Genomic DNA, 23963 nt, shown 5'->3' with positions numbered 1-23963 from the left:
CATTTAATTTTGAATCTTGTGGATCACAGTTTGTTAGACACGAATAGCGGCTATTTAATATAATCAGAGATAGCAAGTTATATACTTATCCTCAATAAATTGGCCATGGAAAAAAACTATTTCTAAAATAGTGAAAGGACATCCAAAAGTAAGCCTTAAGGAAATGAAAAAAACAAACAAATTACAACCTTGAATGCTCAAAAAATGATGAAAAACTCCATTCCTGTTTGTTTTCTCCCTAAAGCAGAGTTAACATGAAATGTTGAAATAATGTATTTTTAAGTGATGTTAATATCTAGAAACATGAACTTAACTGAATCTGACTCAATATTATATGTCTTTAAAAGTACCCAATAAACATAATGAAATAATGTTGCAAATTTACATTTATAGATTAATGTACACAAGTAATCATTAACATAAGGTAACAGGGTACTTAGAACTGTATATTGAAATATTAAAAGGTCTGCATGGTGGCTAGAGGAATTACCCTTGGAGAACCAAGGAAAAGGACCAAAGTTGGACAGCAGTCAAGGAAACTTTATTTTATTTTGAAAAGAATGAACAGTTAACTTAAAATAAAAGGCCAAGGTGAGAGGCAACGATCAATCATTTATTTGAGATTAAAAAAAAATAAAGAATAGCTATTCTGGAAGAACTGCTTCAGGTAGAAGCCCAAATAGTGTTCAGATTAGGGGACAATAGCAATAGGTATACATGAGAAAGGGAAAGGGAACAATTACATCAATAGAAGGAAGGTATTTGTATTGGTGCAGATAAACTGACATAGAGATACTAATTCTAACGATTGTTTTTAATTTTCGGTTTTTTAGTCACCAGTCTGGTAGTCATAACATCTACCTTCTTGTTATCTTTTTAAACAATTCTTTGAAACGCAGTGTTGCTTTATGCCCAGTCCAAAGATTATTTTGCCTAGGTTTTTTTTTTTTGCCTTCAGCTCATTATTTTAATAATTTTTTTAATAATTTTTTGTGTGTATAAATATATACCCTCTGAAGTGAGTCTCTTATAGACTGCATATGTAAGGATCTTGTTTTCTGATTCATTCAGCCACCCTATGTCTTTTGATTGGAGCATTTAATCCATTTACATTTCAAGAACTGTATTTTGCTCTCTATAATGAGCTCCTATGTATAATGTACACCCACGTTGACATACAATACAGTTGACATACAATATTACATTATCTGACACTATATGTAGTTATTAAATTATCAACTATATTTCCTATGCTATAATTTACATCCCAATGACCACTTTATAACTACCAATTTGTACTTCTTAATCTTTCTCTTTTTCACCCTCCCCCAAATCCTCTCCATCAGTCAACCATCAAAATGTTCACTGTGTCTATGAGATTGTTTCTGTTTTGTTGGTTTATTTTGTTTTTTAGATTCCATATATAAGTGAAAACATATGTATTTGTCTTTCTCTGTCTCATTTCACTCAGCATAATACTCTCTAGGGTCATCCATGTTGTTGCTGATGGCAAGATTTCATTCTTTCTATTGCTGAGTAATATTTCATTGTGTATATGTACCACTGTTTCTTTATCCATTCATCCACTGATGGTCACCTAGGTTCCCTCCATATCATGGCTACTGTAAATAATGCTTCAATGAACATATGGATGCACACATCCCTTTGAAGTAATGTTTTGGGTGTCTTCAGATAAATACCTAGAAGTGGGTTTACTGGGTCCTTCTTTGTCTCTTGTTTATAGTCTTTGTTTTAAAGTCTTTTTTGTCTGGTATAAGTATTGCTACCTCAGCTTTTTTTGTTTCATTTTTCATGAAATACCTTTTTCCATTCCTTTACTTTCATATTGTGTGTATAAAGATATACCCTCTGAAGTGAGTCTCTTATAGACTGTATATGTAAGGATCTTGTTTTCTGATTCATTCAGTCTTTTGATTGGAGCATTTAATCCATTTACATTTCAAGAACTGTATTTTTCTCTCTATAATGACCTCCCGTGTATAATGTACACCCACGTTTTTGGCCCAAACTTTCAGGGAAAAAAACTTTCATTTAAATTTTTTAATTCAAATTTTTATTTGTTTACATGTAGATACTTTTATTGTGTTATAAAGGAATTTTAGCATTTATTTTCTGACATATTATGGTACAAGAAATTTTATGTACCAGTAACAAATTTATGATATTTACGCATCATAGAAGACCAAGAACTCTTTGTCGTTGCAAGTTCGTCGTAAGTTAAACAAAAGCAATTATTGTATTCCAGGGTATTATTTTACATATGGATATCATTATTGATTTCTAGAGTTACACTTTTAACTCATAAGCATAAATAAAAGAATTAAAAACATTTATACAGATGCAGAATTAGTACTACTCATGTATAATGTGCATCCTTATTTTTCCCTCAAAAATTTGGGTAAAAAAGTGGGCATTATCCACAGCAAAATGCGGCACTTGTTGAAAGATATGCAGTTACTGATGTCTTATTATTCATATTTTTTATCTTCTCTTTCTTCTTAAAGAAGGCCCTTAAACGTTTCTTGTAATACTGGTTTGGTGGTGATGAACTCCTTCAGCTTTTTCTTGTCTGGCAGCTCTTTATTTGTTGTTTGATTAAATGACAACTTTGCAGGGTAGAGTAATTTTGGTTGTAGTTTCATCACTTTGAAGATTTCATGCCAATCCCTACTGACCTGCAAAATTTCTGTTGAGAAATCAGCTTATAGTCTTATGGCAGTTCCCTTGTAGGTAACTAACTGCTTTTTTTTTCTTTTCTATTTTTAAGATTCTCTCTTTATGTTTAACTTTTGGAATTTTAATTATGATGTGTCTTGGTGTGGGCCTCTTTGAGTTCATCTTGACCGGGACTCTGTGCTTTTTGGTCTCGTATGTCTATTTCTTTCACCAGGTTAGGGAAAATTTTTGTATTTATTTGTTTAAATAGGTTTTCAATTCCTTGCTCTCTCTCTTCTCTTCTGGTACCCCTATGATGTGAATGTTAGTACACTTGATGTTGTCCCAGAGGCCACTTTAACTGTCCTCATTTTTAAAATATTTTTTCTTTTTGCAGTTTTGATTATTTTCTACTACCTTGTCTTCCAAATCACTGATTCGATCCTCTGTTTCATCTAATCTACTCTTGATTCCCTTTGTATTCTTCATTTCAATTTTTGTATTCTTCTGAATGCCTATTTTTTATGTTTCCTATCTCTTTGTTGACATTTTGACTAAGACCGTTGAACATCCTTAAACCCAGTGTTTTGAACTTTGCATCTGGTAGATTATGTGTCTCCATTTTGTTTAGTTCTTTTTCTGAAGCTTTGTTATGCTCTTTCATTTGGGACATGTTTCTTTGTCTCCTCCATTTTGGCTACCTCTCCATGTTTGTTTCTATGTACTAGGTAGAGCTGCTATGTCTCCTGGTCTTGGTAGAGGGGACTTCTTTAGTAGGTGTCCCATGGGGCTCAGTGATGCAGTCTCTCTGGTCACCTGAGCTGGGTTCTCCAGGTTGAGTGCTGTATGCTTTCCTGTTATAGTTGAGCCTTGATTGCTGTTGTCATGTTATGGCAGGGATTGACCCTCAGGCTGATTGGTTATGAGGACTGGCTGTGAGTATAGCGGAGGAACTGTTGTGCAGGAGTAGAAGCAGGAATCACTTTAGAGGGGCTCTGGTGCTTGCTGAGTCTTCCCTTTGGGTGTGTCATTTGTAGAGGTGGTTGGGTGGTGCTTTGGTATGGTGAAGCTGACTACTGGGTATGTTTGTTTTGGGACCCCTTAAGAGGGGCTCTGGTACAGGCCAAGATCAGCCACTGCCCATGACCACTTGGTATGAGTTACAAAGTGATCTGTAGATGATTGCCACTTGTGCTGAGCTTGGAGGCCCCTGGGAGAGGCTAAGCTGAAAACGGATGCCAGCTGCTGCTGGTGCTGAGCTTGGGGCTGCCAGATGTTGCTTGTTTGTGGTTTGTGAACCTTTGAGAGATTTTAGGAAACTCTGCAGACCATTTGTATGGAAGAGCCAGTGGACACGGCTTGGGTGAGCCCACAAGTTGGGTGGGGTGGGGTCTCAGGGAGTCACCAGGGTGCAGCAAATGGTGTTAGCTAAGTTGATGGAGACTCAGATATGGTGACCAGCCAGACTCAGATATAGACTGGGTGGTGGAAGGCTCAAAAAAGAAACAATGGCTTCTGCCAGTACTTCTTTCTGGGAGAAAGCTGTCCCTCCAGCCTTCACCCTGCAGCCAGACAATTCAGTTTCTCCTGGTATCTCCCTTGCACTTTTCGAGCTGCTGCCCCAGTGCTGGAGCTCAGAGTGAGTGAGTCCATCATTGACTAAGCTCATGTACAGGCATTTTAAGGGGAAGCCTGGGCCTTCAGCAGCCCTCCATCTCACTTATCCACAATCCCCACTGGTTTTCACAGCAAAAAATTATGGAGATTTCTCTTCCTGGCACTGGAACCCTGGGCTGAGGAGCCTGGTGTGGGGCTGGGACCCTTTGCTTCTCAGAGGGTACTTCTGCAGCCTAGATATCTTGAGTTTTAACTGCAACACATGGGTGTAGGTCTAGCCCATTCTTTGTCTCTATCCCTCTAACAAGTCTCGAGGTGGCTTCTTCTATATATCATGAGACATAGGACTTCTGTTCAGCTAGACTTCAGGCTGTTCTCAACAATGATTGTTCTATAGTTTAGTTGTAATTTTGATATAGTCATGGGAGGAGGTTTACCTACTCTGCCATCTTGACTGGAAACTACTCTATTTTGCCCAGTTTTAATATTCCAACAGTTTGAGGCATAAGCAGTACAAGGTAGTTTCTTTGAGATGGCAGTTCTGATTCCATATTAAAGTGGCTCCATTTATATTATTATTATTTTTTTAACTTTTCCCCTTTTACATCAAGATCTTTCCTTGAAAGCATTGCTGATCAATCATCAGAAAGCAGCACTGATCAGTTATTTAAAGCATATTTGGTCCTCCGTTGTCAGGATAGCTCATTTTTGGTATGTCATGTCATTGTAGGTCCCTCCTTACCAGGACGGCTCATTACTGGTAAGTCAGATCCCAAGTAGGAGGGAAAGTGGTTTTCTTTATCCTTAGGCGACTTAGGCTACATTTGAACAATAACAGTGCCAAAACAAAGGAAGGCTTCATTGTAATGTTTCTTTAAATGAAAAATGTCTTCTCTAGTTTCTTGAGGTTTCTCATTAAGTCTCATAGGCCTTCGTGGTCATCTCAAAATGTTGAACAATCATTATCAGAGTGGTATGTTTATAACATCAAGCTATAAAACACCAAGTTTTATACCAGCAAAATTTTTTATAACAAGCAAAATGTAAAGTTCAATCTGAAGAAAATACTTAAACCAGGAGGCAATCATTTGAAGATATTAAAGAACCAGGAGATGTTAGTTGGCACTATATTTAATTATTTGGCTTGTGTCCATATTTTATCTAGCTCCATCTTTGTTTTATCAAAGGTGTTTTATCTAAGTAAAATGGGAGGTTTTGCCAACATAGCAAACCCCGCCTTGTTTAGTTAGGATATTGTCAAGAACAATTCTGTTGTCTAATATAACTCATGCAAGTGAATGTAAAGATTTCTCTTGGTTGGCTATTGTTTTGGTGGTAGTTCCAGCAATTTAAAGGGATATATATATATATATATATATATATATATATATATATATATATATAAAGAGCCACCAGCACCAGACAAAGGAAACCCACCTACACCATCCCACTGTGGCCTGCCTAGCAGTAATATCCTGTCAGCAGATTGTGAAATAGCTGAAAAAAACTTTCCAGCCTAAGTGGTCTATACTCATTGTGGCTAAACACACTGGAGAAAACAGAGCAGCAGTCATAAGAACCCACTTCTCCCTTACACCACCACCAATTGCAGTGCAGCATGGTAGAGGATGCTGGGTCAACTCAGATAGAGTGCCTCTGTCAGTGACTTCTGGATACAGGAACAATTCTCAAAATAGCCAGGGAAAAGAAGACGATAACCTATAAAGAAAACTCCATTAGATTATCGTCAGATTATTCAGCATAAATTCTACAAGCTGGGAGAGAGTGGAATCAAATATTCAAAATATTGAGAGAGAGAAATCACCAGCCAATAATAATACATCCAACAAAGTTATCTTTAGATATGAAGGCTTTTTCAGATATACAGAAGTTGAGGGAATTTACCACCACAAGACCTGCATTATTAGGAGTGCTGAAAGGTGCTCTTCTTCCTGAAACAAAAAACCTAGCAGGACATTGCAACTCTTCTTCAGAATAGAGTATTAAACACTTAAGTGTAATGTAAAGGTTAAAGGAGGTAAAAGCATTTTTACAAAAAGAAGACAATAGCTACTGCAATTTGAAAATAAATGCATAGCATAAAAAAGGGATAATCTGGCACTACAAAAACATAAAAGAGGAGAGAGGAAAGGACTAAAGTTGCACAAAAGAAAAGAGATAAGATGCCATCACAAGAAAATGTACTATTGTACATATGAAATTTTTTTTTTGCATAAATTAAAGGTAACTACAAAACAAAAATCTAGAACTGAAGCATGCAATATAAAAAAGACAAAATGGAGGGAAAAAATCATGGAATACCACCAAACTAAAACAATACACAGAAACATAAGAAAAAAGAAACAATGAAGACACAGAGCTACAGAAACAAAAAATAAAATGGCTTTAGAAAATCCTCATACATAAAAAAATAACCCTAAATGTAAATAGACAGAACTCACCAATTAAAAGTCACAGAGTAACAGGTTGGATCATAAAACAAAACCCAACCATATGCTGCCTTTAGGAGACACACCTCAGCTGCAAAGACAAACAGACTCAAAGCTAAGAAGTGAAAAATAATACTCCAAGAAAAGGGCATCCAGAGAAAAGTTGGTATAGCCGTACTCATATCTGACAAAATAGATTTCAAGATACAAAAGGTAACAAGAGACATAGATGGACATTTTATAATGATAAAGAGAATAATACATAAAGAAGACATAACACTTATCAATATATATGCACCCAAACTGGGAGCACCGAACATATAAAGCAACTACTATTAGAACTAAAGGGAGAAACTGACAAAACTATAATTATAGTAGGGGACCTAAATACTCCATTGGCAGAAATGGATATATCCTCCAAGTAGAAAGTCAGTAAGGATATAGTGGCCTTAAATGACACATTAGAACAAATGGACATAATCGATATTTACAAAGTTTTGCATGCCACAACACTAGAGTATACAATCTTCTCTAGTTCACATGGAATAATCTCAAGTATAGAGCATGTGTTGGGACACAAACTAGCCTCGACAAATTTAAGAAGATTGAAATTGTACCAAGCATATTCTCTGACTACAGTGCTGTGAAATTGGATATCAACTACAAAAAGAAAGCACGAAAAAAACACAAATATGTGGAGGTTAAACAACATGCTATTAAATAACAACTGGGTCAAAGAAGAAATAAGAGATCAAAAGATACATAGAGACAAATGAGAATGACAATATGACATATCAAAACTTTTGGGATAGAGCAAAAGGAGAAATAAGAGGGAAGTTTATAGCATTACAGGCCCACCTGAAGAAACAAGAAAAATCTCAAATAAACACCCTAACATTACACCTTAAAGAATTAGAAAAAGAAGAACAAATGAAGCCCAAAGTCAGTAGAAGGAAGGAAATCATAAAAGAGCAGAATTAAATAAAATAGAGAATAAAAAGACAACAGAAACATCATTGCAACAAAGAGCTGGTTCTTTGAAAAGATTAATAAAATTAACAAACCTCTGGCTAGACACACTAAGGAAAACAAAGAAAACATTCAAATGAACAAAATCAGAAGTGAAAGAGGAAAAGTTACAATGGACACCACAGAAATACAAAGGACTATACAAGAATACTATAAAACGCTATATGCCACCAAATTCAATAATCCAGAAGAAATGGACAAGTTCTTAGAAACATATAACCTTCCTAGACTGAATCATGAAGAACTAAAAAATTTAAACAGACTAATCAACAGTAATGAAATTTAAACAGTCATCAAAAACCTCCCCAAAAGTAAAAGTCCAGAACCAGATGGCTTCATTAGTGAATTCTACCAAGCATTCAAAGAAGACTTAATACCTATCCTTCTCAAACTCTTCCAAAAAATTGAAGAAGAGACAATACTCCATAACACATTTTATGAGGCCAACATTACCCAGATACCAAAACCTGGAAAGGAGAAGACAAAAAAGAATATCATACACCAATGTATCTGATATATATAGATGCAAAAATTCTCAACAAAATACTTTCAAATACGATACAACAATACATTAAAAAGATTATACATCATGATCAAGTGGGGCTCATTCCAGAGGCACAAGGGTGGTTCAACATACACAAATTGATCAACATGATACATCACATACACAAAATAAAAAATGAAGTAATATAATTATATCAATAGATGCAAAAAAAGCATTTGACAAGATATAACATCTATTTATGATTAAAACACTCAACAAATAGGGATAGAAAGAAAGTACCTCAACATAATAAAGGCCATGTATGAGAAATTCTCAGTTGATATTATCCTTAATGATGAAAAACTGAAAGCTTTTCCTCTAAGGTCAAGAACATGACAAGGATGCCCATTCTTACCACTGTTATTCAATTTAGTATTGGAAGTCCTAGCCAGAGCAATCAGGCAAGAGAAACAAATAAATGGCATCCAAATTGGGAATGAAGAGGTACAATCATCACTTTTTGAAGATGACATGATTCTTCATATAGAAAACCCTAAAGGCACCATTAAAAATTATTAGAAGCAATAAAAAGTAAATTTGCAGGATACAAAATCAATGTACAAAAATCCATTGAGTTCCTATATAATAATAATGAAATTTCAGAAGAAGAAATAAAAACAAATTTCATTTGCAATTGCAACAAAAAGAATAAAACACCTAAGAATAAACTTAACAAAGGATGTGAAGGACCTATACACTGAAAAATACAAGACATTTTTGAAAGAAGTTGAAGAAGACACTAAGAAATGCAAAGATATTCTGCGTTCATGGATTGCAAGGATCAACATAGATAAAATGGCCATGTTACCCAAAGCAATACATAGATTTAATGCAATCCCCATCAAAAATCTCAATGCCATTTTTCAAAGAAGTAGAACAACAACAACAACAAAAACCCATCAAATGTGTATGGAACCACAAAAGACCTCAAATCGCCAAAGCAATCCTGAGAAAAAAGAACAAAGGTATTGTAGACTACCTTTGACTTCAATTTGACTCCCTGACTTCAACTTGTACTACAAAGCGACAATAATCAAAAAAGCATTGTATTGACAGGAAAACAGATACACAGCCAATGAAACAGAATTGAGAAGCCAGAAATAAACCCACACGTATATGGGCAACTATTTTTTTTAAAAGAAGCCAAAACATACAATGAAGAAAAGACAGCCTCTTCAATAAATGGTGCTGGGAAAATTGGAACACCACATGCAAAAGAATAAAACTAGACTGCTATTTGACACCACACACAAAAAGTAATTGAAAATGGATCAACAACCTAAATATAAGACCTGAAATAATAAAATACATAGAAGAAAAAATAGCTACTAAACACATGGACCTTGTTCTCAGTGAGGATTTTTGTGAATTTGACCCCAAAGGCAAAGGAAGTAAAAGTAAAAATAAATGGATGTGACTAAACAGCTTCTGCACACCAAAAGAAACCATCAACTAAACAAAAGGGCAACCAACCAAATGGGAGGACTTATTTGCAAACAATACCTCTGATAAGGGGCTAATATCCAAAATATATAAGGAAGTCATACAACTCAACAATAAAAAAAACAAATGATCCAATTAAAAACGGGCAGAAGTTCTGCGGGTCTAGGAGGAGCCCGAGATCCACGCGGGATGCCCTGGAGACAGGCGGGTTGAGGGCTGATCGAAGGCTCCGCCTGCCCCTGGCACAAGGAGTTGAGTAGGACCGGCCTGGGCCGATCCAGTGCTGTTAAATCCTGAGAACCCACAGTTTTTTTAAAAATGAAGAAATTAAGGCTTAAGGAGCTAGAGAGTCGCCTGCAAGAAGTGGATGGATTTGAAAAGCCCAAGCTACTTCTAGAACAGTATCCGACCCGGCCGCACATTGCAGCATGTATGCTCTATACAATTCATAATACATATGATGACATTGAAAATAAAGTGGTTGCAGACCTAGGATGTGGTTGTGGAGTGCTTAGCATCGGAACTGTAATGTTAGGAGCAGGGTTATGTGTTGGATTTGACATAGATGAAGATGCATTGGAAATATTTAATAGGAATGTGGAAGAATTTGAGTTAACAAATGTTGACATGGTTCAATGTGATGTGAGCTTATTATCTAACAGAATATCCAAGTCTTTTGATACAGTAATTATGAATCCTCCCTTTGGGACCAAAAATAATAAAGGGACAGATATGGCATTTCTGAAGACTGCTTTGGAAATGGCAAGAACAGCAGTATATTCTCTACACAAATCCTCAACTAGAGAGCATATTCAAAAGAAAGCTGCAGAATGGAAAATCAAGATAGATATTATTGCAGAGCTGCGATATGACCTGCCAGCATCATACAAATTTCATAAAAAGAAATCAGTGGACATCGAAGTAGACCTAATTCGGTTTTCTTTTTAAAAGCTTCCAAAGACAAAAGCAGCTGAAAACCTAATTAAAATGAATAAAAAATGTGTTTGCTACAAAAAAAAAACCAAAAAACGGGCAGAAGACATGAACTGATACTTTTCCCAAGAAGATGTACAAATGTCCAACAGGTATATGAAAAGATGCTCAACTTCACTAGCTATTAGGGAAATGCAAATCAAAACCACAATGAGATATCACCTCACACATATTAGAATGACTATTATCAACAAGAGAAGTAGTAACGAGTATTGGAGAGGTTGTGGGGAAAAAAAAGACCCCTCATACAATGCTGGTGGAAAGGTAAATTGGTACAGCCGCTATGTAAAGCAGTATGGAGGCTCCAAAAAAAAAATTAAGAATAGAGCTCCCATATGACTCAGCAATCCCTCTTCTGGGTATCTACCCAAAAATCTGAAAACATTTATCTGTCAAGATATAGGTACCCCGCCCACCCAACTCCACCCCACGTTCACTGCAGTATTATTCACATTGGTCAAGACATGGAAACAACTGAAATGTTCTTTGATAGATGATTGGATAAAGAAGATGTAGTATATAATATACAATGGAATATTACTCAGCTATAAGAATAGGCAATGTGGATGGATCTTGAGATTATCATGCTAAGTGAAATAACTCAGACAGAAAAGTTAAGAACCATATGATTTCACTCATGTGTGGGATATGAAACAGAAAGCAACAAATGAACAAGACAAACAAAGAAACAAAAACTCATAGACACAGACAAGAGTTTACCAGAGGGTAAGGGGAGAGGGGATAGTACAAAAAGGAAAAGGGGGTCAAATATATGGTGATGGAAGGAGAACACTTCACACTGGGTGGTGAGTACACAATGCAATATATAGATGATGTATTACAGAAATGTACACTTGAAACCTATATAATGTTATCCATTGCCACCCCAAAACATTTAATAAATAAGCCAGTAATATTTCTTACAAACAGTCATAAAAATTATAATCATCCTCATCAGCTCAGAGTCCCATTTAATTAATTCTGGTTGATCTTCATCTTTTTGTTAACAGTTTTATGAATCCAGTTTTTCCTTAGAGTTCTGGAAATCTTTTTCCAATTCAGTGTTATGTTTTGAAAGTTAGGAGGAATGAGCATTTTATAGTACTTGTCAGGTTTTTAATATTTTTTAATGCATCTCTTTGAAGATAAAACATATTTATAGAAACATTCTCCCTCCAAAGCATCAGAGTAAAACAATAGTTGTCTATAAAAACAATAGTCATCTATAAAAAAAAAAAAAAGACTTAAAAATGGCCATGATTAAACATCTGGTAGGAGTTCACACACACACACACACACACACACACACACACACACACACACACACTGTCGCCGCCATTGCTCTGGGCCATCTCTCACAACCCCCCCCCCCCCGCCCCTGTCATCACCTATCTGGGGAGATCCCTGCAGGAGTAAACAGATCTGCAGAACACACATAGGCTCTGAATCTGGTGCAAGAAGACCTTTGGAACTTCAGAAGAACTCCGCATCACCCCATGGAGGCGGCACCCTATAACCCAGGAGAACTGTTCACAGAGGAGAAGCCCGCCTTCCAGGAAATTCCCACCATTGTGAGAGAAGCTGGAATAGTGCAGAGAAAATATAATACTAAAGTGTGAGAGAAATAACAGGCTGCAGTTGGAGAGAAAATAAAACATTCTACCAACCACTATGGGAAAACAAAAGAAAGACCTCTTTCTATCAACGTGTTGCAGAACCCTCTCCTATAGATGTCTAGGAAGATAAATAATAAATCATTAATTTCCATGAATAACCAACCATGAATAACAGACAGCTCAGAAAGAAAATGAAAAGTCTCCAGAAAATGAACTTAAAGACATGGAAATATATGACTTAAATAACAGAGAATTCAAGATTGAAGTTATGAAAAAACTCAACAAGATGAAAGAAAACACAGACAGGTAGTTTAATGAACTCAGAAACACAATCAAAGAACAAAATGAACATTTTACCAAAGGGATTGAAATTTTAAAAAAGAACCAAATGGAATTTCTGGAGATTAAGAACTCAATAAAAGAAATGAAGAATGAAATAGCTAGTTTATGTAGTAGAGTTGACCAGATGGAGGAAGGAACCAGTGACATCAAAGACAGAAACCTGGAAATAACATGAATGGAAGAAGAAAGAGACTTGAGACTTAAAAGAAATGAAAGAACTCTACACGAACTTTCTGACTCCATCAGAAAGCAATATAAGAATAATTTTTTTGGAGAAGAAAGAGAGAAGGAACAGAGAGTATATTCAAACAAATAGTCGATGAGAACTTCCCAAACTTGTGGAAAGAGCTGGATCCTTGAATGCAAGAAGCAAATAGAACACCTAATACCTCAACCCCAATAGGCCTTCTCCAAGGCACATTGTATCGAAGCTGTCAAGAATTTATGACAAAGAAAGAATCCACAAGGACTCCAGGGAAAAGAAGACGGTAACCTACAAAGTAAAGCTCATTAGATTATCATCAGATTTTTCAGCAGAAACTCTATAAACCAGGAGGGAGTGGAATCAAACATTCAAACTATTGAAAGAGAAAAATTATGAGCCACGAATAATATATCCAGCAAAGATATCCTTTAGATATGAGGAAGGAATAAAGACATTTCCAGACATACAAAAGCTGAGTGAATTTTATAGCACACGACCGGCATTACAAGAAATACTGAAGGAGGCTATTCGACCAGCATAATTAGGGATAATTTGTGGCAACCGAAACATAAAAGCAGGGAGAGTAAAGGCCTGAACCGGAATATGGGAATGGAGAAAAGTAAGCATGCTGAAGAAAACGGAATACTCTAAATATGAAACTTTCTTTTATATCAACTTAATGGTAACCACTAAAAAAAAAAATACAGAATTGAATTATATAACATAATAAAAGAAGAAACAGAGAGAAAAATCATAGAATACCACCACACTGAAATAATTGACAGCAACAAAAAGGCAAAGAAACAATGGAGACACAGTCTTACCAGAAAACCAAAGATAGAATGATAGGAAATCCTCACATATCAATAATCACCCTAAATGTAAATGGACTCAATTCACCAATAAAAATGCACAGAGTAACGGATAGCATCCAAAAAACTAAAGCCAACCATATGCTGCCTCCAAGAGACACATCTCAGCTACAAGGACAACATAGTCTCAAAGTGAAAGGGTGGAAATGAAACTCCAAGCAAATGGTATGCAGAGAAATTCAGCTGTAGGCATACTGATATCAGATGAAACAGATTTCAGGTTAAAAAAGGTAACAAGAGAAAATAATGGACATTTCATAATGATAAAGGGTATTATACAACAAGAAGACATAACAGTCATCAATATGTCTGCCCCAAATCAGGGAGCACCGAAATATACCAAGTAACTACTAACAAAACTAAAGAAAGAAATTGACGAAAACACAATTATACTAGGGGACCTAAATACATCATTGACAGCTATGGATACGTCATCCAAACAGAAAATAAAGAAATAGCAACCCGAAATGACACATTAGATGAAATGGACATAATTGACATTTATAGAGCACTTCACCCTAGGACATCAGACTATAAACTTTTTCCTAGTGTAAATAGAATATTCTCAAGGATAGACCATAAATTGGGACATAAAACGAATCTCAGCAAATTTAAGAAGATTGAAATAATACCAAGCATATTCTCTGATCACAAGGCTTTGAAATTAAATATCAACTGCACAAAGAAATCAGGAAAAACCACAAATATATGGAGATTAAACAACATACTTTTAAGAATGACTGGATCAAAGAAGAAATAAGAGGAGAGATCAAAAGATACATAGAAACAAATGAGAATGAAAATAGATCCTACTAAAATTTTTGGGATGAAGGCGAAAGCAGTTTTAAGAGGGAAATTTATATCTTTACAGGTCTATCTCAAGAAACAAGAAAAATCCCAAATAAATAACCTCACGTTACACCTTAAAGAACTAGAAAAAGAAGACCAAGGGAAACCCAAGGTCAGCAAAAGAAAGGAAATAACAAAAATCAGAGCAGAACTAAATGAAATAGAGAACAAAAAGATAATAGAAAAAATTAATGCAACAAAGAGCTGATTCTCTGAAAAGACTAATAAAATTGGCAAACCCTTGGCTAGACTCACTAAGATAAAAGGAGAAAAGACACTAATAAACAGAATCAGAAATGAAAAAGGGGAAGTTATCACGGACACCACAGAAATACAAAGGATCATCCAAGAGTACGATGAAGGACTATATCCCATCAAATTCAATAACCTAGAAGAAATGGACGAGTTCTTAGAAACATATAGCCTTTCCAGGCTGAATTACAAAGAACTGGAAAATCTAAATAGACCGATCACCAGTAATGAAATTGAAACAACCACCTGAAACCTTCCTGAAATCAAAAGTCTGGGACCAGATGGCTTCACTAGTGAATACTACCAAACCTTCAGAGAGGGTCTAATACCTGTCCAACTCAAACTCTTCCAAAAAATTGAAGAAGAGACAATACTCTCTAACTCATTTTATGAGGCCAACATTCCCCTGATACCAAAACCTGGTAAAGACAACACAAAAAAGTAAACTACAGACCAATAACTCTGATGAACACAGATGCAAAACTCTTAAACAAAATACAAGTAAATCGAATGCAACAAAGCATTAAAAAGATTATTCATCACGAACAAGTGGGGTTCATCCCAGGGGCACGAAGATGGCTCAACATACGCAAATCCATAAACAAAATAAAGGACAAAAACATATGATTATATCCATTGAGGCAGAAAAAGCATTTGACAAGATACAACATCCATTTATGATTAAAACACTTAATAAAATAGGTATAGGGTGAAAATACCTTAACATAATAAAAGCCATATATGACAAATCCTCAGCTAATATCATAATTAAGGGTGAAAAACTGAAGCCCTTTGCTCTACATTCGGGAACATGACAGGGCTGTCCCCTATCACCTCAGCTTTTCAACACAGTGTTGGGAGTTCTCGCCAGAGCAATCAGGCAAGAGAAAGAAATCAAAGGCATCCAAATTAGGAATGAAGAAGTTAAATTGTCACTCTTTGCAGATGACATGATGCTTTATATCGAAAACCCTACAGACTGCACCAAAAAGCTATTAGAAACAATCAACGAATACAGTAAAGTTGCCGGCTACAAAATCAACATACAAAAGTCCATTGCTTTCCTATATACCAACAATGAAATCTCAAAAAAGAAACCAAAAAAAAGCAATTTCTTTTGTAATTGCAGCAAAAAGAATAAAATACCTAGGAATAAACTTAACCAAGGATGTGAAAGACCTATATGCTGAAAACTATAAGACATTTTTAAAAGAAAATGAAGACACAAAGAAATGGAAAGACATTCTGTGCTCATGGATTGGAAGAATCAACATAATTAAAATGGCCATATTACTCAAAGCAATATGCATATTTAATGCAATCCCCATCAAAATCCCAATGGCATTTTTTAAAGAAATAGAACCAAAAATCATCAGATTTGTTTGGAACCACAAAAGACCCCGAACAGCCAAAGCAATCTTAAGAAGAAAAGAACAATGCTGGAGGTATCACACTCCCTGACTTTAGCTTGTACTACAGGGCAACAATAATCAAAACAGCATGGTATTGGCAGAAAAACAGACACATAGACCAATTGAATAGAATTGAGAACCCAGAAATAAAACCACATAAATATGGACAGATAATTTTTGACAAAGAAGCAAAAAACATACAATAATAAGACAGCCTCTTCAATAAATGGTGCTGGCAGAATTGGAAAGTCACGTGCAAAAGAATGAAACTGCACTGCTGTCACCATGTACCGAAATTAACTCATAATGGATCAAAGACCTAAGTGTAAGACCTCAAACAATAAACTGCACAGAAGAAAATATAGGTACTAAACTTATGGACCTTGGGTTCAAAGAGCATTTTATGAATTTGATTCCAAAGGCAATGGAAGTAAAAGCTAAAATAAATGAATGGGACTATATCAAACTTAATAGCTTCCGCACAGCAAAAGAAATCATCGACAAAATAAAGAGGCAACCAACCGAATGGGAGAAGATTTTTGCAAACAGCGCGTCCAATAAGGGGCTAATATCCAAAATATACAAGGAACTCATACAACTCAACAACAAAAAAACAAACAACACAATTGAAAAATGGGCTAAGGACCTCAAGAGACATCTCTCCAAAGAGGACATACAAATGGCAAATAGACATATGAAAAAATGATCAACATCACTAATCATCAGAGAAATGCAAATAAAAACCACAATGAGATATCACCTCACCCCAGGTAGAATGGCTATCATCAACAAGACAAATAGTAACAAGTGTTGGAGAAGTTGTGGAGAAAAAGGAACCCTCATACATTGTTGGTGGGAATGCATATTGGTGCAGCTGCTATGGAAGGCAGCGTGGAGGTTCCTCAAAAAATTACGAATAGAATTACCATATGACCCAGCAATCCCTCTCCTGGGTATCTACCCAAAAAATCTGAAAACATTTATCCATAAAGACACGTGTGCTCCAATGTTCATTGCAGCTTTATTTATGGTGGCCAAGACATGGAAACAAGCAAAATGTCCTTCAATAGATGAATGGATAAAGAAGTTGTGGTATATATAAACAATGGAATACTATTTGGCGGTAAGAAAAGATGAAATAGTACCATTTGTGACAACATGGATGGATCTTGAGATTATAATGCTAAGCGAAATAAGTCAGGCAGGAAAAGTTGAGAACCACTTGATTTCACTGATGTGTGGTATATAAACCAAAAACAACAAAAGAACAAGACAAACAAATGAGAAACAAAAACTCATAGACACAGACAATTGTTTAATGGTTACCAGAGGGTAAGGACGGTGGAGGGTGGGAGATGAGGGTAAAGGGGATCAAGTAAATGGTGATGGAAGGAGAACTGACTCTGGGTGGTGAACATACAATGGGATTTATAGATGATGTAATACAGAATTGTACACCTGAAATCTATGTAACTTTACTAACAATTGTCACCCCAATAAACTTTAATTTAAAAAAAGCCTATTAAAAATACAGGAAAATTTTGTTCTTTTAGTAGAGCAGCAACATTAATTTTTAGCTTTACATAAGTCCAATATTGATATTAAGCTTAATAACAATTTAACTTTAGCCTGCTTAATTTCAATTGGTAAAATTTTTTCTCTTTTTGTCTTCCCATTTTGAAATAACCAGGACAAATTCTTTTCATTTTTTAATGGAAACATATATCTATATCTTAAATCACCTTTTACTGAAAACATCTATTAATTATTTCCCTGCTAATTTGAATTTTTAATCTTTAGAAACGTTAATTTCTAGTGACAACTAAAAGTGAGCAATTAGCATACTCTAGATTGTCAAAGTTATGAATACATTTCATAGTCTCAAAAATATAGGCTCTTGGACTGGAAAATATATTTGATAATTTTTAGAAACATTTGTTTCCTCAACATAGCATAAAACATGTTTATTAATGAACCCAAATATCTTTAGTTTTTCTGTGTTAAGAAGCCAAAAATAGGGCCGGCCCAGTGGCTCAGGTGGTTGGAGCTCCATGCTCCTAACTCCGAAGGCTGCCTGGATTCCCACATGGGCCAGTGGGCTCTCAACCACAAGGTTGCCAGTTCAATTCCTTGAGTCCTGCAAGGGATGGTGGGCAGCACCCCCTGTAACTAAGATTGAACTTGGCACCTTGAGCTGAGCTGCTGCTGAGCTCCCAGATGGCTCAGTTGGTTAGAGCGTGTCCTCTCAACCACAAGGTTGCCGGTTTGACTCCCACAAGGGATAGTGGGCTGCACCCCCTGCAATTAGCAACAACAACTGGACCTGGAGCTGAGCTGCGCCCTCCACAACTAAGACTGAAAGGACAACAACTTGACTTGGAAAAAAAAAAGTCCTGGAAGTACACACTGTTCCCCAATAGAGTCCTGTTTCCCTTCCATCACCATTTATAACAGAGATAACATGAACTTATTTTTTCGTAAACCCAGATAAAATAAAAATATTATATTAAAAGTTAATAACTCTAAAGACATGTCTGTTTTAATGAAACCAACTAACTTAATATTAGTTTTAATATCAAATTTTTCCAAGATCATGTGATATTGAAAAATATTTGTGTTAATTTCTATTGTATTGCTTAATTCATTCAATCCAATTAAACAGAGCTCTTTATAAATTAATGCTAATAATTTCCCTCTAGAGGTATATATATATATATATATATATATATATATATATGTATATACAAGGCAATTCCTCTGATATATATATATATATATATATATATATACACACACTAAGGGGGCCCCTGCCCCCTTGAGGTAAAAACCCCCTCCTGATCTCAAATAATGGTATTTAACCTCAGTCCAAAAAGGAGGGAGGTCTGAACCTAAGAGGGCTTCAGTCAAGGAGATAGTGGTCCATGGATGTGGTGAGCACAAAAAAGGCTGTTTAGGTATTATACCCAGACCCAGGATATGCTGGTCCATGAAGGTGAAGCCATTTTAGATCCCACTCCTGACATTAGATATGTTAACCTAAAAAATAAAGGCAAAGTGAGAAGCAAAAAGCATTTATTTGCGATTTGAAAAATAGCTATTTGGGAAGCTGATTCAGACAGAAACCCAAATAAGATTCTGATTAGGAGACAAAGGCAAGGGGTATTTATAAGAAAGGGAAGGAGAACAATTACATGAATAGTAGGAAGGCATTTCCATTGGTGCAGATGAGCTAACATGGAGATGTTCATTCTAAAGAATGTTTTTAATTTTTAGTCTGGTATTTGTCAGTCTGATAGTAATAATATCAGCTTTGTTGTTATCCCTGTAAACAGTTTTTTGGGACATAATGTTGCTTTAAGCCCAGCCCAAAGTTTATTTTGCCCTGTTTTAATATTCCAGAGGTTTGAGGCATAAGACATGCAAGGCAATTCCTCTGATATTCTATTTTAAAATGACTTTGTTTATATTGTTTTAAATAGAATTTATAACGTGTAATTTACCACTAATTAGAAATACAAAAATAAACAACAGCTTGCAAATAAAACACCACCAACAAAACCCTGTTATGTAGTTGCAACTATCAGTATTTTGCGATACATCAGATGTAATACTTGTATATATTTCTTATAAGAGCAGCAATGAATCATACAATCTGTTTATCTGTGTTGCAATCCTGTGTGTGAGTGTGTGTGTTGCCAAACATAGAATAAATTATCTAGAAAGTACACAGCTCTACTTTAAAGTGCTTTCAATTAGAGTTTCCTCATGGATAGCATAACTTCAGTCTCAGTTAATTTTCCTGCATTAATAATTTAAAAATATTAATACTTGTGACCTATAGGAATGAGGTCCCTTGGTAAATGTAAAGCTAATTTGGAATGATCCAAAGGCCTATTTCAAGGGCTTTACTAACTACAAGTTTTATCAATGTATTTACAGTATTGAGTGCATGTTATTTGTAAGGTTCAGTATGGCCTAAAACAGGGAGGCTTGGTTCAGAATAGGAAACAAGTTGGGTACCGTGTTTCCGCAAAATGAGACCTAGCTGGACCATCAGCTCCAATGCATCTCTTAGAGCAAAAATATAAGTGGTCTTATATAATATAAAATATAATATAATATAATATAATATAATATAATATAAATAATACTGGGTCTTACATTAATTTTTAAGGGAGTCAGTTCTATAGTATTTTAGAGCCTGGGAACAGAAATCAGATTCACTTGGGTTTCAATTCCTGTTTCACCACTCACTAACTGTGTAATCCTGTGCAAACCATGGGGATATATAATGCCTACTTCATAGAGCTGTCACAAGGAGAAAATGAGATCACTATAAAGGATTTTGTATGTGCCGGCACATACTAAATTTCAGTTAATTCAATTAATTCCTCTACTACCCAAGGAATAGCTGAATGTGTGTGTAAGAGTATGCTTTAAATTGTTTTACACACGACCTCTTATTTTGTCTTTATCAAAACTCCCAGATTTAAGCAGAGTGGTTTTTATTTTAAATTTTTAAAATTTTGTTTGCTCTAGTTAATGTATTTGTCTGAGTCTTAATTCTAAGACTCATGAAAAATGGAAGATTGAAAAGGCTTTTGAAGTTATCTGGTCCACTGTCAGAGGAGATGGCTAAATAGGTACTATTTCCTGGACTATTCTAGCTATTGGTGGAATAACAGGAAATAAAATTAGAGGAAAGGAAGGCCAAGGGAATATGTAGGGGAAGAGAGAGACTAGTGGGGAAGCACTGGGAGAGTATGAGGAGCATAGATGAAAAGGGGAGGGGGGGGGAGAAGACAAGCGAGCGAAGGGTAAAAGGAGACCGAAGAGGACCGCAAACAAGTCTAAGGAGAAAACTAAGAAAAGGAAAAGTACAGAAAGACAGCAATTTGCCAATACAGGCTAACCCTAACATGGTTTAAGAGTCAGACGTTCTGGGTCTGATCATTGTAAAAGTGCATGATTATTATAAGACATATTGCTTAACCTTTTGAGTCGTTCTTTGGAGTTCCTAGTGTTGAAAGAGATTAGGTGGATGACGATCTGTAAACAAGAAAACTCTATTCAAATAAGGAATTAGGAAAGAGAGAGGGAAAGAGGGAGATACGGAGGGGGAGAGGAAGAAGAGAAGGAGGGGAGAGAGATTGCATAGAAAGGCGGTGAGGAAGAGGATGAAAAGGGGATTGTTGACCAAACAGCTGTGATCTAAGGAAAACCACAGTAAGGATGCTGCTGTGTGACTGAGCCAACACATCGAGCATCGACAACTTGCAGGTACGTTGTTAGAGCTTTACATATTTTCATCTTATCTTCACAGTATCTCTATGGGGCTAGATCCTAGTATTATTCTCATTTTATACAAGAGGTATGTGAAGCACAGAGAAGTTTTGTAACTTTCCAATGGTCTTAACAGCTGGGAAGTGGCCGAGAAGGGATTCAAAAGTAGGTCTGCCTACCCGCAAAGCCAGTGCTGTTAAAATCATCTCTAAGAACCTCGAAAGAGGCTTGGTGGGTCAAAGGTGGACTCTTGTCCGTGTTCTGCCAAGTTACGCTCTGGGTTCAATACCTATGCACAAAGCTCCACTCGCCCTTTCTCTATTTCTCCACCAATAGCATCCCGTCTCCACGGAGAGAGGTGAGAGGCGGGACTTCCTCGCTCACGCACGAGCACTTCCGCCTTGAGCCGGAAGCGCTGTGACTCACCGAACGAGCATCTGCGCGTGGGTATTTCTTGGAGAATTTGAGTGGTGAGATCGTGGCCGCAGTGACAGTGACTGACTTGGGTACAGGAGTCCGGTGCGGCAATGCTGACCCCGGCGTTCGACCTCAGCCAGGACCCCGACTTCCTGACTATTGCTATCCGCGTGCCCTACGCCCGGGTCTCGGAGTTTGACGTCTACTTCAAGGGGGTCGACTTCAAGTTCTATGCCAAGCCATATTTTCTCAGGTGAGTCCTGCGTGTCTGGCCACGGGAAGGGTGTTTTGGGGCTTCATTCATTCATTCACTCATTCGATAACCACTTATCCAGAGAGGATGAAAGAACGAGGGAGCACTTCTCGATTTCACCACTGCCTTTTTCCGAGACCCCCGCAGCTTCTTTAGGTGCCTAAGGAAGTGAACTCTTGTAGGTGTGCGTTCTAGATACTGCCGAAGCTCATCTTAAAACTTATTAAATCTCCACATTAGAGGGATTTCGGAGCCACTTTAAAACGTGGCGTTTGGGCCTCTGTAACTTTCCCAGTTTCGTCCTGTCGCCCAGGTTCCCGTCCCTTCCTTTTCCTGTTCTTTATTTCGCTCTGCGTTAGTCCTCTTTGCCCAAGGACAGCGCGCGCTGACTTCCCAACTGACCATTCCATTTGACTGTTCTTAGTCCACGTTGTGTTATCCACCTCTTGACTGACCTCTCCCTTCTTCCTGAAATTCTCGCCTTCCGTGGCCCCCATGACACCAAAGTAGCTCGTTCTCCTACTTCCTCATTATCTGCTGCTTCTCTGGTTTTGCCCCTTGACTGTGGTTGTCGTCCCCCATGTCTCGGCGAGGAGCCTTCAGCATTTGTTGTTTGCATTTTCTCCCTGCAGAACCATAGTGTAACAGTAGTAAACAGCTACCACTATTCACATTCCATCTGAGAGGAGGGACAAGCAGTGTGTTAAATGCTTTATGTTCATTATCTCATTTAATCTTGACAGTGGTCCTCGGAGATAGGCATTATTATTATTAGTCCCCTGTTACAGAGGACACTGCCACATTATTCTTCTTAAACATTGTCAATACTCCCCTTTCCTAGGAGGGTAACATCCATTCTCCTGATCATTCTCATTCAAAGATAGCTCCACCCCACTTTTCCTGCCCTAGTACTTCCTGATACAAACCTTCCTCTGGAATCAAGCTGTTCCTCACTGGGACTGAACCAGTTTTTTCTCAGATACCCATTAGGCCCAAACTTAATTCGCCTACTTGAGTATGCTGCACTTATCTATTTCTGTACCTATTTATATCTTTATTTGTTTATCAAGTCCATGGTATGTACCAGGCTCTATTTTCAGTATTGGAGATGTAGTGGTGCCTCAGTGGTTTACATTCTAGTGGGGATAGAAAAATAATAAGCAAACAAGTAAACATATAACTACAAATCATAGTAAGTGCTCTGAAGGGAAATAAAGTGCAGTGATAGAGAATAAAAGAGAGCCAATGTTTATGTAAAGTGGCCAAAGAAAGCCTTTCTGAGGAGGTGATGTTTAAGCCAAGATATGAAGAATGAGAAGATGCTGATGATGGTATAGCAAAGATTTATTGGATTTTTACTCCAGGTCAGTGCTTTACGTGGATCATCTCATTTGGTGTTAGGGCAGTCCTACAAAGTAGGTTCTGTCATTTACCCATGTTACAGATGAGGGATCAGAGGCTCAGAGAAAAGTTGTTAAATAAGATAGGATTGTAAAATAAAATAAATACAATAAAATAAAAATTTCAAAGTAAATATCACTTTGCTTAAGTCAGAGTTTTGATAAAGACAAAATAAGAGGTAATCTGTGAAACAATTTAGACTACTCTTTACACACATTCATCCATTCGTTGGGTATCAGAGGTTGGGAATTGGGCACACCTGAGGCTCAGCACATTTGGTGTTCTGTGACTTTGGGCAAATTATTCAGT

At 36.6% G+C, this 23963-nt stretch overlaps 2 protein-coding genes across 7 annotated transcripts in view; both read left to right on the top strand.

Annotated features, from left to right (window-relative positions):
* Positions 1-10032: 10032 nt before the first annotated feature.
* On the top strand, positions 10033-10769 carry LOC117037050 (methyltransferase-like protein 5). The gene has a single exon (XM_033132763.1). It carries the CDS (start codon positions 10078-10080, stop codon positions 10705-10707), a length of 630 nt encoding a protein of 209 aa, XP_032988654.1. The 5' UTR covers positions 10033-10077; the 3' UTR covers positions 10708-10769.
* Positions 10770-21988: 11219 nt separating this feature from the next.
* Positions 21989-23963, top strand: part of SHQ1 (SHQ1, H/ACA ribonucleoprotein assembly factor) — a 221105-nt gene continuing 219130 nt past the window's right edge. For all 6 annotated transcript variants that reach the window (XM_033133193.1, XM_033133194.1, XM_033133196.1 and 3 more), the window contains exon 1: positions 21989-22253. In XM_033133193.1, the coding sequence (XP_032989084.1) occupies positions 22111-22253 (143 nt within the window). In that variant the 5' untranslated portion in view covers positions 21989-22110. The remainder of the gene's footprint in view (positions 22254-23963) is intronic.

Source organism: Rhinolophus ferrumequinum, chromosome 17, assembly GCF_004115265.2.
Source record: "Rhinolophus ferrumequinum isolate MPI-CBG mRhiFer1 chromosome 17, mRhiFer1_v1.p, whole genome shotgun sequence".
Classification (NCBI taxonomy): domain Eukaryota; kingdom Metazoa; phylum Chordata; class Mammalia; order Chiroptera; family Rhinolophidae; genus Rhinolophus; species Rhinolophus ferrumequinum.
Note: the sequence above shows the minus strand (reverse complement) of the source record. Positions and strands in the feature narration are given on the sequence as shown.

Excerpts from the sequence above, each read along its gene's own strand:
- LOC117037050 (XM_033132763.1), top strand. The coding sequence starts at position 10,078 with ATGAAGAAATTAAGGCTTAAGGAGCTAGAGAGTCGCCTGCAAGAAGTG.